Here is a 14,945-nt window from a genome sequence, read left to right as displayed (position 1 = left end):
ATTATTTTGAAAGCTTGTTCTTGCAGTGTTGTGTAGATGGACACCTTTGCATTTGCCTCCCATTTGTCCTGCCAGTCTGTCCCCTCCAATGTTTCCCCCAAGTCCGCCTCCCATCTATCCGTGTATGTTTGAGCTCCCCATGTTCCCGATGCTGTGCATATGTGGTTATACAGCTGCGAGATTAGTTTCGCTGGCATTTTTTCTTTCAGGCATATTTGTTCGAAGAAGGTTAGGGGTTTCGCCGCGGCTGTTTTAACCTCTTTTGTTTGCGCGAAATCTCGCAGCTGTATGTACCGGAAGAAGTCGTGGGTTTGTAGCGGGGCGAGGGATTGTAGGTGCTCATATGAGACTAAGTGGTCGTCCGTGTAGAGGTGTGTATATCTCTGTAAGCCTGTTGCTTCTATGCCTTTGAAATCTTGTGCCCTTATCCCTGGGGGGAATGCCCTATTGCGCAGTACCGGTGTCATTGGTGAGGGGATGTCCGCTAGTTTATATTTTTGTGCAAATCGGTCCCATATGCTAATGGAGTTGTGAGGAAATATTTTATATTGTCACATTTACAAATTAATGACACATTCGACAAATGCAGTGTAGACTTGTTTTAAACAACTGTTGCCGTGCATTCCCCATCCTAATGCAGCAGCAGAAAGCACCACTCATTTAGTCAGCGACCAAAGACAGTTGGTGTGCTTGCCTACGCGATATGCCAACAGCAAATAGCAAGCCTCTGCCACATGCTCTGTTTTCTTCTTAATGTATAATCCAGTTCAGTCCAGGCACAACTAAGGCAGACCATGCTAATGAGGAGGAAAACAGAAACATATGTTTCTCCTCTTTCAATAACGATATCCAATGGCAAAAAAGCGCAATGATGATTGACAGGGAGCCAAGATGGAGGTGCCCCGTTGCAGAGTAGAGGCAAATACAGCAGTGTAAATTTCTATATTTAATTGTATTTTTCAGACATCACAAACACATATTTCCTAAATGTAAGGGGTAGGTAAACCTAATATTAAAACTCCTGGAAAGTGCCAGTTCACCTTTAACCATGATCCTTCACTGACCTACAGACCACTCTGAGCTATAAGGATGTACAGACAGCTCTCTCATTAAATCCTCATCATAATGAAGCACGGACCTTGCAGGAAAAACTGGTGGCAAATGCAGAAAAGGGAAAGGCAAAAGCAGTGAATTATGCAGTCCAAGGCCAGTTTCAAGAGGCACTAAGCCACATCTGCTTCGCCATCGACAATAATCCATCCTCTGCCGAGTACCATATATTCAGGTAAAATCTTTAAATTAAAGTTGTATCTCTGTTTATACAACATCGTTCTTTGCTGACATATTTTCAAATGAATACATGTTATTAACTAAAGTTAAAATTTGCAGCAAATTCATCCAGACGTATTGTGGGCAATTCAGAGGCTCAGATTTAGATGAAATTAATAAAATATACTATTTATTCATATTGTGCTTTCCAACCACTAAATGAGCACTGAATGGAACACCCGACAAATTGATCTGGATCTGTCCTGAATGGCCTGAATTAACAATGATCATGGGCCTAATAGCGCCAGAATCAATAAACCAAATAGCTCTCAAAGTCAATAAATAGGCATGCTGCAGTTAAAGCATTAGTTATAGGAAATTAAATCACCAAAAACAACAATGAAAACCTAAGTTTTCTATGAGTGTAGCGCTAGGTACAGTTGGAAATATAAAAGTGAAAAAGTGCTTTAAATGCACTTACCCTCTTTTTCTCACTTGTATATATGAAAAGAAAAAGAGAGAAAATATACAAATAATTGTGCAGTATATTACAGTGGGTTGAATTAGATAGTGAATATGCCGGATATAGAGTTGAATCCACTCACATTTTTTAGAGCCTTTTACAGATCTAAGGCTCTAAACTTCCTAGTGTCTGTGTCTTTTTTGGGTAGACCACACGACCCTTCTCTCCCGATATACGTGTGTGTATTTTCCTCCGTGTTGGGTAGAAAGAAAAGGGCACAGGTAATCCAATCTGAGCGTAGTATTTCAGATACTTTAAATGTCAAGATGTGAAAAAAAAATATGATATTGCTCACCTTCTTTAGAGCCTTTGATAACCGGCTCTAAGTATGTTAGCCTAGTGTCAATTTGTGGGGTGACACTTCCCCTTTCTGGAATCACTCCAACAGGATGCAGCAAAGTAGGTTTAAGTATAAAATATATATTTATTATAAACAAAGAATTTCTAAAAATTTGTATACAATATACTAGAAAAAAAAAAATTAAAATATCATGTGGATAATACAAATATAAATTATTGCCAAAACGCGTTTCACCGACTGAGGAAGCCGTGTAACGGTGAAACGCGTTTTGGCAATAATTTATATTTATATTTGTATTATCCACATGATATTTTAATTTTTTATTGTTGTTTTTGGTGATCTTGTATGTGTGGTGGGTTTATAGGAGTGCCCACAGAGTGTTTTAGCGGCTATTCTGATATAAATATACACGATTATATAAGCGCCACTTATTCCACACCATTGTGTACATAGGAAATTAAATACCTTCCGCAAATGCCAAAAAGCAGCTTTAATTGGTGTCTAAGTATTTTGAGCAAAATTGGAGAGACAGGACAAATAATATCAGTTTGTCTTGTCCCTGCCGTCATTTGCTCTTAGCACTTTTTGAAGAAATAAATTGTATATTATATTTTCTCATTGACACCAGATGAGGCTGCTTTCCTGTCTGGAATTTATCTGGCTTGGCTATTCTTTATAGGAGGAAAATCCAAGTCTCAGCCGCTAGGTAAACACGCGTATGTCCATGTAATATACACTATTTATCCATTCATATAATCTCTTGACCCTCTACTTTTCATACATATTGTGTAGCAATTAAAATATATAGATAATAAAGTGGAGTGTGCCTTTGACTCTCTAACCACCAGGGGGTGCTGGCAGAAGCCCCTCCTATTCTCTCACATATGGGTGGCGATAGGAGGTTTTAGTAATCCAAGTTAGCAGGTTCAAGGCTTGCGGCCTGCTCCTTTCCCACCCATGCTGCGAGTTTATTTAATGTAAATGTTTCCATGAGCCCCCATTATGGAGCATCTATCTCCTTATATCAATATACCATATGTGTTGGGGTTACATAGTTACATAGTTACATAGTTAGATAGCTGAAAAGAGACTTGCGTCCATCAAGTTCAGCCTTCCTCACACCTGTTTTTTGCTGTTGATTTTTGGGTGTGGGTTAATAGAGCGGGGGGCTTGTGTGCCAGTCCGTATGTCAGCCAAACATAAGTGCCCATCATTATCAGTGTAATACCATTGTGGTGTCAAGACCTCCTCTGGTACCATGCCAGGGATAGTACCAGTCCTAGGTCAACATTCATGCCCTTTCATGCCCTTTAAATAAATTTGCATTGGGGTACATTCCATAAACTTCCTCTGAAAAAGAGAATATTTGCTAAATTGCCAAATCTAACATAGTCCCTACTAATTCTCACCTTATACCCAGTGACATTGGCATCCACTAAAAATGAATACCTTAAAATGCAATGACCGGTTGTTGGGGTGCTTAGGATGAGGGTTATTGGGTGCTGGTGTTCTTACATTACCAAAGGCCATAATGGTTTATAAGTATGTCATTCTCCCTGGCAGGGGCACAGTGCACAAGGGGCTGAAAGATTACAGTGCCGCTGTGGATGACTTTGTGCTGGCGATGCAACTGTGCAATGCAAACGGTGAAGAGACTGACCAAGCAATGGAGTTACACTCACAGGCTGAGTACCAGCTCCTCCTTACCTACAATGACTTTGCTGTGCACTGTTACAAGAAAGGATTCTACCAAGAGGGGGTGCAACTCCTTAACAAGGCTCTAAAGGGAGAAAAGAACAGGAAGGAGCTGTATGTCAATCGGGGAGGTGAGTGATGGGTACAGGTAATAGGGGGTGAAGAAGAAGAATCATCAAGGAATAAGGGGTGATCAATAAGTTGGCATTGAGAACATTGAATGGGTTGAATGGATATTCTATTACTGGGGTAAAAAGCTATTATAGAATGACAAGTATCCCATGATGCTTTGCTTTGCACTTTAACAAATTTAAACCTCTTTAGTTTAGAAAAACATCACCTGAGAGGGCAAAAGATAATAGTATACAAATATATTCGGGGCCAATACAAACCATTGTGTGGAAATCTATTCACAAACCGGACTTTACATAGGACACGAGGTCATGCGTTTAGACAGGAAGAAAGAAGATTTCGTCTAAGGCAAAGGAAAGGTTTTTTTTACTGTAAGAACAATCAGGATGTGGAATTCTTTGCCTGAAGAAGTGGTTTTATCAGAGTCCATACAGATGTTCAAACAGCTACTAGATGCATACTTGCAAAAACAGAATATTCAAGGATATAATCTTTCAATGTAGGGTAATAACTGCTTGATCCAAGGATAAATCTGACTGCCATTCTGGGGTCAAGAAGGATTTTTTTCCTAGCTTGTTGTAAAATTGGAAGTGCTTCAAACGGGGTTTTTATTTTTTGCCTTTTGGATCAACAGCAAAAACCAAATGTGAGCAAGGCTGAACTTGATGGACACAAGTCTATTTGCAGCTATGTAACTATGTAACTATGTAATAAATAGTATTCTAGTGTACCCTTATGAAGATAATGTATATTGTATTAAATATTATTTTATTTTTTTAATAATCACAGGAATTACATTTTCTCCATTAAGGCTATGGTGCAATATATTAGTAATAAATAAACATTGTACCACCTTCAGCTACCTATATAAAAAAAGCACCATGCTATGGCATCATGCACATTTTAGAAAACCTATAGTCCTGAAAATGTAATTATTTTTTAATATTTTTTTTTCAGGGGCTATAAATTTTCTTTGATTGCTGTCACATCTGTCCAGCCCCCTTTTATGTTTAAAAAGTTAAGCTAATTATATTTTACTCACCTCGTTTCCAGACACTGCAGCCTTCGATATCGTCTGTGTTTTTGTCCAATCCAACACTTTTCATAGAGAAGATTTAGGGATGAGATGTGCATGCACAGTGAGATGTGCATCTAATCAGAAGCACTCTATGAGCAGCATTTGAATGAAGAATTGAGTCTGACTAGGCCATTGCAGTGGAAGCACATTTAGTGGCTGTCAAGAAGATAGCCAGTAGAGATGTGTCTTACCCTGCATTGAGAACATTGCAGTTCCTACAAAATGACAGTGTTTTACATTGGAGGGTTTAAACAACAGGAACACTGCACGCAGACCACTTCATTGAGATAAAGTGGCCTGGGTGACTATAGTGTCCATTTACAACACAATACACTGACCACGTTCCCCCTCCACTAGATGATCACTCACTACTTCGGAGCTCTGTCCCAGGGATCCCACAGTCCCCAGCCATAACAAGGAAAGAAAGGAAACGAAATAAGCAACATTGTGTTGATAAAACAGTGAAAAAGGGCTACAACCGAAAATTTTGTGGAGGGGGTGATGACGTGCCCGTAGCAGACGCATGTTTGCATGCTCGCGCCGCTTGATGGGTCAGCTGCTGGGAGGGAATGAGGAAAAAGACTGTATTGAAGGAACAAGGAAAGAGGCTGTAAGGAGGGAACGCCAGACGCTCACTGCTGCTGCATGAATGGCGGACTGCAAGCCTATGATCTGAGCCGACCACAGAGATATTGTTGGAGCCAGAAACCACTAGTCCCAGACAGGAGAACAGGAAGACCAAATATACACCATACAAGGTTTTCAGGAAGACAGAGAAGTTTGTGCCACCTGTCTCCCACGCTGAAATAGCACTCCATGTCTAGTTAAGGTCAGCAGACCTTAGAGGGAGTGAATTATAACAAGATGCTCACAAAAAGAAAACCAGTTACCAAGCCAGTGGTCTACCTAATTCTATACAGTTTAACAATTACTGTGATCAGTTAAAGATCATCAGTCAATTTCTATCCTCTCCTTCACTATATACCTCTCAGAAATTTCTGTGCTGATGCAAAACCAGATAACAATGAATCAGTAGGATTTTGAAGTAAAGAGAAGAGAAGGGAAAAGTGAAGAGGAAAAGAGGTGAAAAGAGGAAAGGGAAAGAAAAAAAAGGAGGAAAAAGTGAAATATACTTGCCAACCATAAAAACAATCAAACGAACAAACTTGAAAACAAAAAGTTTTGGAAGAGAAGGAAAATAGATCTTCTACTTTATTTTTTTATTTTAATTTTATTTTTTTTTCTCTCTTGCTCCCTCCTTGTTCTCACTACATGGCACCAAAGAAGGAAAAGGATAAGGATAAGAATCCTTCTAAACAAATCAGCAAATGTTATTCTCCTAAAACAATTCCAGAAAATAATAGAAGATCTCAACCTATTGAGACAACAACTTTACCCTTTATATCAATGGAGCAGCACAGTTCCCAAACGACAGAAGAGGATTTGGCCATCTCCGATCCAGTATCATCTCACCTGAACATCTCTGACCTGTTGGACAATTTATACAGAAAGATAAAAAAAAGATTTTGAAAACAATTTACAAGGTTTGAAAAAATAAGTCTCCCAACTTAACATGTCACTTAGAATATTCAAGTAGATTATACTTCACTGCAAACAGAAAATGTACAACTTGAAAAAAGAATGAAATATCTAGAAAACAAGGTCACGGATCTCGAGGACAGAGGACGAAGAAAGAAATCTAAGAATCTGTGGGATAAAAAAGTAAATTAACCAAGACCAGTTAGGCTCATATCTATGTGAACTTTTTAACTCTCTGTTATCTCCAATAAAATTGGATGTATTTTCCTTTGAAAGATTTCACCGAATTGCGAATCCCAAGGCATTAGATAAGAAATTTCCGAGAGATGTTTTGATACGTTTTTCCAGCTATCATATGAAAGATCTAATTCTACAAGCAACTAAAAAGAAAACCTCACTCGAAGATGCCTATAAAGATCTAAAGTATTTTCAAGATATTTCTTACGCCACCAGATCTGCAAGGCAAACATTTATAGATCAGACTCGAATCCTGAGATCTAATGATATAAGATACAGATGGACATTTCCTACTGTTACCGAGTAAACTAGCAGAAGCCAAACACAGAGAGATGGATGCAGGTCTTCAGGAAGTAAGAAGTCTTTATTAACATACCGATCGGGCCTCAGATGAACTACTGTTCCAAAAATATCTGAGAGACCAACACATGGTGTACATTCCTTATATAGCACTATAACTCCTCCCATCAATAGCTACACCCACATATACCTTTAACCAATCAATGAGCAGAATATAGACTTGTACATCTGGTCAGACCACATGGCTCATCCAAGACAAAGGAAATAAGTGCAATTTCAGTTCCTGCATTCCTGCACATGCTCAGTACATTGATGACAGTATCCTAGCTACGTGTAGCTAACTAACTGACACAAAACACATATGCCACATGGAAATCTTGGCCTACTAAATTTTGACCATGCTGGATTCCCATCACACTACAGCTCTACTACTATTGCATGATGGAGGCACGTATTCCTTTTCAGATCCTAAGACACTACAAGAAAAGTTAACTGCATGGAAAATTACACTTAAAACCACGGACGGAAATGTTTAGGATGTCACAGAATTGAATATTGGACTCTTCTTTTTTCCCTTCTTTGAAATTGTTGAAACTGTTGCAGCATAGAATCTCCAGAGCAACATTTTTGGGGACTTGATGGCCACTGGGCAATTTAGGAATAAACGCCTCAAGTATAATCACTCATAAAGATTATACATAGAATACAAGTAAATATTTAACTTTCAAAAGGTCGATACAGAATTATCTTAATGAGGAACTAGCAACTAGGTCTTAAATGTCCACACCCCATCGAAGGCCATTAGATATAGAATAGATTAACTCAACAAGCGTCTAACAAATAATGTTGACACATAGCCTACTTATATACTAGACAATTTAACTCTGGGGCACAAACCTTCGTAGACAATAACTTTTTTATCACTTAAAAACTAAATTTAGTCAAATTTTTAGGACATCCAAATGATCCATTGATCCATTTCACCTTACTATATGACATTATTGGTAATTATAATATAAGAATTATAAACACTTTTTTTTTTAAAAATTACACTATTTAAACTACACATACTTGGAGTATACTATTAACACAAAATTGATGATAAAGAGATATAAAGCTCTCTTATTCTTTCTGAAATTGGCATAGTCTAGATCCTATAGAGTAATATTCTTGACGACTCGATGACTTACGGCACATTGAATCTCATGAAGTAAGATTCCCTAATAATAATTATCTACGAAGATCATTTAAATACTCCATTCTCAAAGGCCCATATAGGGCCACTTTAATGATGTATTAGTTCTTAAGTGACTACATTCTTTAAAAGAATAAACGTTATTCGAAATGGAATGTATTAGCCCTTTAAGCACAGCAAAAGGTTGAATACTGATTATCAGAGAAATATGGCTTACTGATATATAAGATAGTCCAAACTTAGGATATTAAAATTCTCCAAATATGCACCTTCACAACTTTATCGCTTCGTATCTAAAATTTCATTTTATTTTAATCCTAAGTAAATCTGAACGATTCACTTGAATTTGTACTTTATTACTTTCCTATAAATGTATCTATTTAAAGTTTTTAGTTAATAGGAAATTAAAATCTAAAAGAATATATCTCTTATGGGATTATTATATATACTACTAGTGAAACATTAGGACCAATTCACAGACACGATTCACTTAATTATAAGAGAACCACTTTATGAAGTATTTCTTCGTTCTAATATGAAGTCTTTATTACCTTTATTATTTATTTAAAAATCAAATTTACCTTAGCTAGTAAAACCTAGGAAACCGCATTTAAAGTATTATCGATATGTGGTATCGAACCCCGCAGGCCCCCCAGAAGATGAACCCGTCACTAGATGGGGACTGTTGGCCATGCGGCCACAGGATCGTTCCTCCATATTTGGTGGGAATGCCCAAGGGTCAAACCTTTCTGGAAGGCGATCAACGCCATACTACAGAGGTTTTCTGACAACCCCTGTCCCTTCCGGCCCGCCCCATTTCTCCTACACCATACCTCTTCACTGACCGCTAATTATAAGAAATCCCTGGTGATTCATATCTTAAATACAGCAAAACAGGTCATCCCCTTATTCTGGAAACAAGACATATTGCCACCCCTTACTGTCTGGTTTAGTAGAATGGAAGACTTAAGACGACTGGAAGAATTGATTTACATAGCAAAGGACCACTCCCACTTGTATGTAGATATTTGGACACATTGGCTGACGACTGCCAACACTTCAGACTTTCAGGGGTTACTGACATATGAGACCTGAGGAGAGGAGTGAGCGAGAGGAAGGAGGAGAAAGGGGCAACTGTGTAATGGGGTCTCGGGTTGCCAGCCGTGAATGACACGAACGTTCTAACAGAGTTTTAGGGATGTTGAAACCCCCTTACCTCTGACCTATAGGCCCCTTCGCTGAGACACCTTGTTCGTGACGGTTTTGCAGACGACCTCAGCCCGCTTCCTGGACAGGCTTAGGGCGGGTGCAGGGGGGTTATGGAGTACTGCTCCTCGCTAACCAAGACAGACTGGCGAGGGGAGGGAGGTGCTCTCAAACCACTTAAGCTCATCTCTTGCCAGTACTACTTCACTCTTGAAACATGAGTAGATGGAATTTGTGTATTAACCTGTGTTACATTATATCAGAATTACTTTAATTGAGCGCAATGGACCTGCGGGACTTGACAAGTTTATTATGACGGTCCTGCGCGACCCACGAATGTTTGCTAATTTGGACCTGTGTGTCCAAGAATGTTGCATTTGCTGTTCTTCTTGACGATCAATACAAATCGTATTCATAAAAAAAAATCCAATTTAACATTGGAAACTTAGGTCATATTGATTGATTCACTTGCATTTTTTAAAAATGTTTTTATTTTATATTTTTGCAGTGCAAAAGATCAGTACATACATGCCTGAGGTACCCCGACAGCAATCCTCAAGCATCATGTCATTCTAACAATTGGAGTTTTTAGAGTAAACTTGCACAATTTTATATTAGAATAAGCATGAGTAACCAAGCTATGTATGGGTTGAAACTTAAAACAGGCTACGTGTGAAGGAGTTTCGCTGCTAGGGGCATGAGGGTAGATGCAGGAGAGTCAGTATGTGTTTATCACAGACTACAGTGTGGCTCCTTGCATTTGGTGGGTGATTACTTGTAATTGCTCCGTGGACCCAGGTTGCGTGCTGTCATGCACGCCCCACAGGTCGGTAGGCTATGTGGTCATCCTGCAGGGGTTATAGCTCGAGTTTGGGCTCAGTTCTTTCGGAGGAGAGCAGCCACGTGGAGGTGAGGCACCCCTCCAGCCCGGTGCCATGGGAGAGCTGGCACACTCTTGCCACGAGTCTGAATCCGTTGCGGTCCAGGGTCCTCCCTGTCGGGATGGTGCGGTGGATCTTGCTGCCATTCGCTGAGTGTTGCCTCTTGTGTCCTGTGGCATTAAAATGACTCCACAATTATATGACATAGTTGACAATAATTATTTAGACATGTTTAAAACAGTCTCAAATTATCTTACCTCTTGTAAAGGATTATAAATATCATGGCTTGGCCGTATAAGTGTTTTAAATGCCTATGTACTCCCTAGAATATGATATCTATTTAGAACTATTCCTTTTGGGGTGGATTATAAAATATTGGCCAAATACACAAAGATGTTTTGGGAATATTTTTGGATGGCTAAAAAACCCAGAATAGCATATAATATCCTTAACAAAAACAAAAAAGAAGGAGGGGCATCCTATCCAGATATATACCTCCTTCATGAAGCCACAATGCTAGGCCACTGCATTTCTTATTTAAACTTAAATTCACAACTTACCCATTGGTATTTTATTGAAAAACAGAGATGAGATAATACTTCATATATTTTGGTCGTACCTTCCTTTGATTAAACGGAAAATTTCTCAGAACCCGATTGTGAAAGATATAGCAGTTACATTGATAAAGTTAAAGAAAAGATTTGGTTTAATTAACAGTATATCCTTAGAACCCCCAATTAAGACGCTTCACTATGATTTCGCTGATTTAAATATTATACAATGGAAATAGAAACATAGAAACATAGAATATGACGGCAGATAAGAACCATTCGGCCCATCTAGTCTGCCCAATTTTCTAAATACTTTCATTAGTCCCTGGCATTATCTTATAGTTAGGATAGCCTTATGCCAGGGGTATCCTTAGAATATCAGACTTAAAAGATGACTGGGCTGTAATTCCCTTTGCCCAATTAAAAGGAAATTTCGGTCTTCCTAATAATAAGTTTTATTTAAGACTGAAAAATTACTTTACAAGTAGGAGTAGTATTCCGATCCATTGTCTTGATGAGCTATTTAAAAATTCCATTGTCAAAAAAAGTTAATATCTAAGATTTTGAGATGTTTTTATTCCTATTTCTGAAATACTGGAGTGGGGAACGATGAGGCACCCCCCATAATAAAATGGGAATCTGACTTAGTTTCTCACTTTCCCTGGGAAGTATGGCTGTCTGGGATTAAAAGCCTCTCTGTTTCTGTACGACTGGGATGTAAGAATGAATGTTTTTATACTTGTACACTCACGGTATAAATAATATAAACAATTGCGCTTCTGATATTGTAATTACCTTGTGTAAATACCTTTCACTTTGTCTATTTGAAATTTGTCTATAGAAGTGAAATCATTAAGAAATTGTAAATGATTAAATTTTCAATAAAAACGAGAAAATAAATAAGCTAGAACCTAGTGGCATCATGAAAATGTTAATGCTTCTCTCCTGATTAAATTTTTTTTCAAAAAATCAATATATAATTTTGTATGTTAATATCTCTTTAACATTTCTCTCTAGAGAATCTATTTAAGGTCGCTATTGTACATTATTCAAATACTAACATTAAACCATTGTGTATCATCACACAGATTGCTTCTTCCAGCTCGGGGAGATGTCGTTTGCCTTGGCAGATTATGAGCAGGCTTTTGAGTTAGATGCTACAGACTGGGGAGTGCGGACTCGTGTAGCCAAAGTTCTGGACGAAATGGGACTGCAGGCTCAGCAGCGGAGGTTGGCTATGATACAGGGCAACATGTACATATAAGAAATGGTTTATGAATTGCCAGTCCCTAAGCATTGCATTCCTACAGGCAGTACGATCAAGCTGAAAGCCATTTCTCTGAAGCCATCAATAAACAACCCCTACTGCCACAGTTGTATCTGCATAGGGCTCGCGTCAGACGTTGGCTACAGAACACAGTGGATGCAGAAGAAGATGCTGTTATCTCAGTTGTGTTAAACCCATACAGTGATGAGGTACTTCTGTCGTAATTTACATACATTGGGTTTTTCCCCTAACTAGTGGAGCTGAAGAATAGGCATGTGCATGGGAAAAAATTTCGGTTCGGTTCGGCATTCCGAAATTCGGGATTTTCGCAATTCGGGACTTCGGCAATTCGGCACTTCAAGACTTCGGCAACTTCGGCACTTCAGCACTTCGACACTTCGGAAATTCGGCAACTTCAGAAATTCGGCAACTTCGGAATTTGGGGACTTCGGCACCTCGGGATTTCTCTTGCAGCCGCTTGGTAGATAACTCCCTAATTCCCACGGTATTAGGGAGTTATCTACCAAAAGGCTGAAAGACCTAAATTGGTCTTTCAGCCAAATTTACTAATACTAAGTAAAAATTACTTAGTATTAGTAAATTTTGCCCCTACTCACTATATGGAATTTTCCCACGCTGTGTAATTTGACTCATAACTCTCTGATTGGTGGATTAAGTAACCAATCAGAGAGTTATGAGTCAAATTACACAGCGTGGGAAAATTCCAAAGAACTTTCCCACGCTGTGTAAAATGACACAGAGCACTCTGATTGGTGGATTTCAAACCAACCAATCAGAGGGCTGTGACAGGTAAATGTAGAGACTTACCTGTCAGTCTCTTCATTTACCTGTCAGAGCACTCTGATTGGATGGCTTAAACCCACCAATCAGAGTGCTCTGAGCCTAATTGCAGGACGGGGCACGGCTTTATAAGCCTTCCCCCGCCCTGCAGAGCTCAGTCTGCGCGGAGCCCTCGCCGGGTGAAGAAGGATTTTTTTTTTTGCGCTAGGTTTTTTTTTTTTTTTTAGAATTGCGTCGGTTATTATGGTTTTTTATTTGGCCTTTTTTGGGGCTGAAAAAATAAGATTTTAGAAGAAAGAAAACATCGAATGGTAAGTGTTTTTTTTTTTTACAGGTACTTAGTTAAAGGTCCCACCCTCAATAGTTTTTAGGGTGAAGGGGGTAGGTAGGGGGATATTTTTTATTGGGGGGAGGGGGTGACTAGGGGTTTGGGGACCCCTAGTCACCTGGGGGGGGATTTTTTTAGGGCCCCCACCCGCCGCTGAGGAGTGGGGGCCAGGGGGGAGGACACTAGGCCCCCCCCCCTCTTATTTCAATTTAGGGACCCCACCCACCGCTCAGGGGTGGGAGCCAGGGGGGAGGACATTAGGTCCCCCCCTTATTAGTTTTTAGGGCCCCCACCTGCCGCTCAGGGGTGGGGGCCAGGGGGGAGGACCTTAGGTCCCCCCCCTTATTTTACTGTAGGGCCCCCACCCACCGCTCAGGGGTGGGGACCGGGGGGAGGACATTAGGTCCCCCCTTATTAGTATTTAGGGCCCACACCCACCGCTCAGGGGTGGGGGCCAGGGGGGAGGACCTTAGGATCCCCCCTTATTTTACTGTAGAACCCCCATCCACCGCTCAGGGGTGGGGGCCGGGGGGGAGGACATTAGGTCCCCCCCACCTTATTAGTATTTAGGGCCCCCACCCACCGCTCAGGGGTGGGGGCCAGGGGGGAGGACATTAGGTCCCCCCCCCTTTTTTACTGTAGGGCCCCCACCCACCGCTCAGGGGTGGGGGCCAGGGGGGAGGACATTAGGTCCCCCCCTTATTATAATTTAGGGCCCCCACCCACCGCTCAGGGGTGGGGGCCAGGGGGGAGGACATTAGGTCCCCCCCCCTTATTTTACTGTAGGGCCCCCACCCACCGCTCAGGGGTGGGGCCAGGGGGAAGGACATTAGGTCCCCCCCCCTTATTATAATTTAGGGCCCCCACCCACTGCTCAGGGGGGAGGACATTAGGTGTCCCCCCCTTATTCTGATTTAGGGCCCCCACCCACCGCTCAGGGGTGGGGGCCCGGGGGAGGACAATAGGTCCCCCCCCATTATTTTACATTAGGGCCCCCACCCACCGCTCAGGGGTGAGGGCCAGGGGCTCGGGAGGGGGGAACTTATTTATTTTCTTTTTTTTACAGTGAGCAGCCACAGGCTGCTCACTGTTTAATAGACATGCCCCTATTCGCGGTATAGCGAGTAGGATCATAATTTACTAATACTAAGTAATCTTTACTTAGTATTAGTAAATTTGGCTGAAAAACCAATATAGGTCTTTCAGCCTTTTAGTAGATAGCTCCCTAATACCGTGGGAATTAGGGATTTATCTACTTATTCATTCCTGTCATTACATTGACAGGCTAAGTAACTTACATTTTATATAAATGTATGTTACTTGATTGTTGTAAGTGTTGCAAATGCTTACAGCTGAATCCTGGCTATGTTTGTATACTTTTTATTTAAAATTATTTACAATGTAACATTCTTCTTCTTTCACTGGGTAAGTATATTAGTACTTCGGCAATACTGTGCTTCGGAACTTCGGACATTCGGTAATTTCGGGACCTCGGCAATTCAGTACTTCGGCAATTCGGACATTCAGAAGTCCGAAATTCGTCCGAATACATATTCAGACGGAAACGAATTGCACATATCTACTGAAGAATCTCTATTTCAGCATGCGATGAAGCAATGGACAAAATGCGTTAATTTAATTG

At 40.4% G+C, this 14,945-nt stretch overlaps 1 protein-coding gene across 2 annotated transcripts in view; it reads left to right on the top strand.

The window, feature by feature from the left end:
• TTC16 (tetratricopeptide repeat domain 16) overlaps positions 1 to 14,945 on the top strand; it is a 35,629-nt gene that overhangs the window by 12,354 nt on the left and 8,330 nt on the right. For both annotated transcript variants that reach the window (XM_063431410.1, XM_063431411.1), the window contains exons 8-11: positions 1,071 to 1,285; positions 3,657 to 3,919; positions 11,996 to 12,137; positions 12,218 to 12,383. In XM_063431410.1, coding sequence (XP_063287480.1) covers positions 1,071 to 1,285; positions 3,657 to 3,919; positions 11,996 to 12,137; positions 12,218 to 12,383 — 786 coding nt within the window. The remainder of the gene's footprint in view (positions 1 to 1,070; positions 1,286 to 3,656; positions 3,920 to 11,995; positions 12,138 to 12,217; positions 12,384 to 14,945) is intronic.

Source organism: Pelobates fuscus, chromosome 9 (genome assembly GCF_036172605.1).
Source record: "Pelobates fuscus isolate aPelFus1 chromosome 9, aPelFus1.pri, whole genome shotgun sequence".
NCBI lineage: Eukaryota > Metazoa > Chordata > Amphibia > Anura > Pelobatidae > Pelobates > Pelobates fuscus.
The sequence above is the reverse complement of the archived record's forward strand: the minus strand, read 5'-3'. Positions and strand labels throughout refer to the sequence as shown.